Source organism: Gossypium hirsutum, chromosome D02 (assembly GCF_007990345.1).
Source record: "Gossypium hirsutum isolate 1008001.06 chromosome D02, Gossypium_hirsutum_v2.1, whole genome shotgun sequence".
NCBI classification, from domain to species: Eukaryota; Viridiplantae; Streptophyta; class Magnoliopsida; order Malvales; family Malvaceae; genus Gossypium; species Gossypium hirsutum.
Window position 1 is genome coordinate 31,216,524 of NC_053438.1, and position 6,439 is coordinate 31,222,962.

The 6,439-nt window shown below is 39.4% G+C and overlaps 1 protein-coding gene across 1 annotated transcript; it reads right to left on the minus strand.

The window, feature by feature from the left end:
• Positions 1-4,137: 4,137 nt before the first annotated feature.
• Positions 4,138-5,739, minus strand: LOC107907990 (uncharacterized). Its single transcript, XM_016835279.1, has 3 exons — positions 5,098-5,739; positions 4,559-4,983; positions 4,138-4,486 (listed from the first exon to the last, which is right to left on the minus strand). The coding sequence occupies exons 1-3, from the start codon at positions 5,737-5,739 to the stop codon at positions 4,138-4,140; spliced, it is 1,416 nt and encodes a 471-aa protein (XP_016690768.1).
• Positions 5,740-6,439: the final 700 nt, after the last annotated feature.

Sequence of the window (6,439 nt, forward strand, 5' to 3'; positions counted from 1 at the left end):
AATCAAAGAACCTTCAGAAAAAGCCTTTTTTACAATATAAGGTCCTTCCCAGTTTGGCATCCATTGCCCTCTAAAATCCTTTTGTAGAGGGAGGATTTTCTTCAACACCAAATCCCCCTCATGAAATTCTCTAGGACGGACCTTTTTGTTATATGCTCTCATCATTCGTTTCTAGTAGATTTGACCATGACGAATAGCTTTTAGTCTTTTTTCCTCTATCAAATTCAACTGATCATACCGAGATTGGATCCATTCAGCCTCATCCAACTTTAACTCAGCCAATACCTGGAGAGAAGGGATTTTAACTTCAATGGGTAAAACTACCTCCATCCCGTAAACCAAAGAAAAAGGTGTTGCCCCAGTAGAATTCCTGATAGATGTTTGGTAAGCAAGAAGAGCGAATGGTAACTTCTCATGCCAATCCTTGTAAGTTTCAGCCATTTTCGCCACAATTTTCTTGATATTTTTATTGGCTGCCTCCACTGCACCATTCATTTTTGGACGATACGGTGATGAATTATGGTGTCTAATGTTGAACTGGTTGCAGACTTCCGCTATTGTGATGTTATTCAAATTCAGTGCATTATCAGATATGATCCTTTCAGGCATTCCATATCGACATATAATCTTTTTCTTCAAAAACTTACTGACTGCTAACTTCGTGACATTAGCATATGAGGCTGCTTCTACCCACTTAGTGAAGTAGTCAATAACTACAAAAATGAAAAGATGTCCATTAGAAGCCTTTGGCGATATTGGCCCAATGACATCCATCCCCCACATGGAGAAAGGCTATGGAGAAGTCATAACATGAAGAGGTGAATGAGGCACATGCATTTTATCCCCATAAATTTGGCATTTATGGCACTTCTTGGCATAATTGATGCAATCTCCTTCCATATTGGGCCAGCAATATTCGAATCTCATGATCTGTCTAGCCATAGTGAATCCATTGGCGTGTGTTCCACAAATACCCTCATGGACTTCTTCTAAAATTTCCTTAGCCTCTACAACATCCACGCATCTTAACAGTACTCGATCCTTTCCCCTTTTGTATAGAATCTCTCCATCTAAAACATAGTCAATAGCTAGTTTCCTTAATGTCCTCTTATCATTTTCCATTGCCTGCTCAGGATATTCGTGATTCTTCACATATAGCAATATATCTTGGTACCAGGGACGATTATCATTCTCCACTTCTTCAATATTGTAGCAGTGGGCCGGGATCTCATAAATACTAATTTGAATGAGCTTCATGTCCTCTAATTTATTTACTTTAATCATGGAGGCTAAAGTAGCAAGAGCATCAGCCATCTAATTTTCTTCTTGTGGGAGATAACAAAAGGTAATGTTGTCAAATTCTTCAATCAATTCTAGAATCAATCTCTAATAACGGATCAAATTATGGTCTCTTGTTTCCCATTCCCCTCTTAGTTGGTATATTACCAATACTAAGTCTCCGTACACTTCTAGTGTCTTAATTTTCCGCTCTATGGCTGCCCGGATACCCATGATGCAAGCTTCATATTCAGCCATGTTATTGGTGCAGTCAAAGTCCAATTTACTGGTGAAAGGATGATAATCTCCATTTGGAGATACCAGGATTGCCCCAATCCCATTACCTAACGCATTCGAAGCTTCGCCAAAGTTTAACCTCCAAGAATGATTTTCTTGAGGATCCTCTTCAGCATTTGCCACACACATCAAGTCTTCATTCGAGAAGTTAAAGTCCAGAGGTTCATAATCTTCTAAAGCTCTGCTAGCCAAGAAATCTGCTATCGCACTCCCTTTGATGACCTTCTGACTTACATATACTATATCGAACTCGGAGATCAAGATTTGCCATCTAGCCATTCTCCCATTCAACACCGTTGACTCCATCATATACTTTAAAGGGTCCAATTTTGAAATTAGCCAAGTCGTATGATAGAGTAAGTATTGCCTCAACCTCTTTGTCGTCCAACTCAAGGCACAACATAATTTTTCGATAGACGAATATCTCATTTCACAATCAGTGAATTTCTTACCGAGATAGTATATCACCTTTTCCTTCTTTCCAGCCGCATCATGTTGACCCATCACACATCCCATAGAATTGTCGAACACCGTTAAATACAAAATCAAGGGTCTATCTGGGCTAGGTGGTGACAGCACTGGAGTATTGGATAGGTATTGCTTTATCTTTTTAAAAGCTTCCTGGCATTCTTCATTCCAAACACCTAGATTATGTTTCTTTAGAAGACGAAATATGGGGTCACATTTCTTGGTCAACTGTGAAATAAACCGAGCAATATAATTCAGTCGTCCTAAGAAACCTCGAACCTCTTTCTGAGTACGTGGTGGCTGTAAATCTCGTATTGCCTTGACTTTGTATGGGTCAATCTCGATTCCTTTTTCACTGACTACGAAGCCCGACAACTTTCCTGACCTGGCTCCAAAAGTGCATTTTGTTGGATTGAGTTTGAGCTGAAACTTTCTTAGTCTTAAGAATAATTTTCTCAGGACCTGCACATGTTTCTCCTCTTTTCTGGATTTGACAATCATATCATCAACATAAACCTCAATCTCTTTGTGCATCATGTCGTGGAATAAGGCTACCATGGCTCTTTGATATGTTGCTCCCGCATTCTTTAATCCGAATGGCATTACTTTGTACCAAAATGTTCCCCACAAAGTAATGGATGTAGTCTTTCCCATATCTTCAGGGTGCATCTTTATTTGATTGTATCCTGAGAAACCATCCATGAAGGAAAATAGTGAATATCCCGCCGTATTATCCACCAAAGTATCGATATGTGGCAATGGGAAATTGTCTTTTGGGCTAGCTTTGTTCAAATCTCTGTAATCCACGCACATTCGCACTTTTTCATCTTTTTTAGGGACTGGGACGATGTTGGCTACCCATTCAGAATATTTGACCTCCTATAAAAACCCAGCATCAAACTGCTTCTTGACTTCCTCTTTTATTTTAAGCACAATATCGGGCCTCATTCTTCTTAACTTCTGTTGAACCGGCTTATAATCCTCCCTTATAGGTAGGCGATGCACTACAATGTCAATGCTCAACCCAGGCATATCTTGGTACGACCATGCGAAGACATCTTTGAATTCATGGAGTAATTCAATGAGGTCTCATCTTGTCTTTACAGAAATCTAAGTTCCAATTTTCACCTCTTTCCCTTCTTCCAAGCTCACAACTTCTATTGCTTCCTTGTGAGGTAGAATTTGTTTTTCTTCCTGTTCTACCATTCTCAACAAGTCCAAAGATAAACCACCATCTACGTCACCTTCAAAGTCCTGTGATCCCTCTAAACACATGTTTCGTTCCAAAGGAAACTCTGAGTTTGTAGCAGCGTCATTCGCGTCATTGATATACAAGGACCTAATATGGTTACAAAAGAATGTATAAATTTATGTACAATTTTTTGTACAATATGATTATAAATGAAAGAATAATTTAATATATTTACTCGTATAGAAAGAATAAAAGAATATTTGCTCGAAAGAGTTGTATTTTATTAAAATAATGATATTTGAACATAAGCCTTTTTCACAAAAGAGTTCTTATTATTTCTAAGCTAAAATAACAAGTTTGTTCTGAATATTACTCTGAGACAGTTCTAAAGACTTCAGGTATTTCTTTCGCAGTCGAATTATCTAGAACACTCCCAGGTTTATAAGGACAAATGTCTAACAAACTCCTCCCTTCATTTGCATCCTCATTTATGGCATTGATGTGCATGTTTTCCAACGTCTCTTCGATGCTTTCCTCAATTGATATCCTTCTCTCAGAATGAATGATTCCTCCAAATACGAAGGTTTTAGATATTGGGGTTTTATTATTGGCTTCCATTTGATTTCCGCCCCACTTAAACGCGCCCTTCTTCTTTCCTGCCTTCTTTCCAACTCCTTCTTTCTCTGTCCTCTATCTGGTTTGTACCCTAAGCCAAAGTTGTCTTGTTTCTCTTTTAGCACTGGAACCTCAATTTTCCCTTGAAGGTATTTCCCTAATCCTCTTCTGGGTAAAACTCATTTCTCTACCAACAATTGCAAACTCATCTTTGTAGTTTTGGATATTTTAGGCACCGGAATTTTGCTCCCTTCAGGAATAAATGTTGCATTTACAAACTCCAAAGATCAAAAAGAGCATTCCACTGACTCGTCATTGGTCTCCACATACAACGCCTCATTGGATACAGCCGCTATAATATCCTCTTCGGCGTTTATTGTCACCAGCCAACCTGCTGACACTAACTTCAATTTCTGATGTAATGATGACGGTACGGCCCCCGCTAACTGTATATATGGTCTCCCTAATAAGCAATTGTAGGAAGGTTTGATGTCCATCACAAGAAAATCAACCTCATAAATTGTTGGGCCAATCAATAAGGGTATCTCAATTCTTCCCATGACCTTTCTTTCTATACCATCAAACACCCTCACTATATTTTGGCATGTTTTCATGTGCGAGCTGTCGAAGGGAAGCCTGTTAAGTGTGGATAATGGCAACACGTTCAAAGTTGATCCATTGTCAATCAACACTCATGGCAAAGTATACCCCTTGCATCGTGTAGTGATATGCAAAGCCTTGGTAGACCCCATGCCCCCAGGTGGTATTTCATCATCATTGACGAATATGAAATTATCAGCATTGATATTATTAACCAACCGATCTAATTTATCGACAGAAATATCGTTGGTCACATAGGTCTCGTTCAGCACCTTCATCAACGTATTTTGGTGCACTTCTGAATTCAAGAGTAAGGCTAGTACAGATATACGAGCCGGTTGTTTGTGCAACTGTTCAACGAGATTATACTCACTATGCTTCAAAAATTTGAGGAATTCCATAGCTTCTTCCTCTTTCACTGGCTTATTGATAGATAACACAGGCTTAGCTATTTTCCCTTTTTGTTCCACTGTTACGGCCCTTCCTTTCACAGGTTCTGGATCGGCACTCACACCCTGGTCCTTTGTAGTCTTCTTTCCAAGGATAGTTGTATTGCACTCATAGTTCCACGAAACCTTCCTACTATCTTAGTAAGAAAAGATTGCAGGTTTCTTTATTATGATCCTTGGCATCACTGGTGTTCTTACTTCATCATTCTTTGGTCGCGAGATGATGACCACAGGCTGAGCTACTCTTGGAGCCTTCATGGATTCAGATGTGCAGATACTCCCTTCTTCCTTAACTTCTTCGTAGAACTCCATTTCCTTGTTATCCATCATGCCTTGAACTAAGGCTCTAAATTCTGCACACTCCTGAATCTCGTGTCCCTTCTCGTGATAGAACTCATAGTAGTTTTCCACCTTTTCAAAGCTTCTCTTCGAATCTAGAACAAACAACCCTCTTTCTACCATCTTCTTCCAGACCCATCTCAAAGGAATTTTCACTTCTGCGATATTTTCCTTGATTCCTCTACCCATGTTCCTGCATATCATGTTCAATCCATTATCATTATGATTAGGTAACAAATTTTTTATATTGGGCAAAACATCCAATTTAACAACGCCCATGCCTATGAGTCTTTCAACCAGCTTCTTGAACGTCGTACAATGTTCTATGGAATGTCCTACGATTCCCGCGTGATAATCGCATTGTGCGTTTGCATCGTACCACTTGGGGTACGGAAGCTGCAGAGGTTTCAAGTAGTAAGGGGAAACCAGGTGTGCATTGAATAGATTCTGATATAGCTCCCTATACGACATTGGAATCGTCGTGAATTGAAGCTTCTCCATATTTGTCAGATCCCTGTTTTGATGATCCTTGTTGGTTAACAGCCACTTTTCCCGACTAATTCACCGTAATCGTCTTTGAATATCCCTTACTATATGAACTTATGTTGTTGACCTCATTTTTTTCTTCTTCGAGGCCGACCTTTTGTTACTTTCTTCAGCATCCATCTTCCCGCTTCTGATAGCATTTTCTATCATTTCACCATTCATAACTATGTCAAAAAAGCTTTTAGTAGCACTTCCTAACATATGTGTGATAAATGGGGCCTTCAATGTGTTAACGAAAAGCATTGTCATTTCTCATTCTAGAATAGATGGCTGAACTTGGACGGAAACCTCCCTCCAACTCTGTGCGTATTGCCTAAAACTTTCACCGGGTTTCTTTTTCATGTTTTGCAGAGTGATTCTATCAGGTACCATATCGGTTACATGATTGTACTGCTTTATGAATGCCTGTGCTAAATCTCTCCATGAATTAATTTTGGTACGGCTCAATTGATTGTACCACTTGGATGCTGCCCTTGTGAGGCTATCCTGGAAGCAATGTATCAGCAGTTGGTCGTTGTTAACATACCCAGTCATTCGTCTGCAAAACATAGAAATATGAGCTTCGGGGCTACTAGTTCTGTTGTACTTCTCAAACTCTGGCATTTTGAACTTGTAAGGGAGGACTAAATCTAGAGCCAAGCTCAATTCTTTAGCA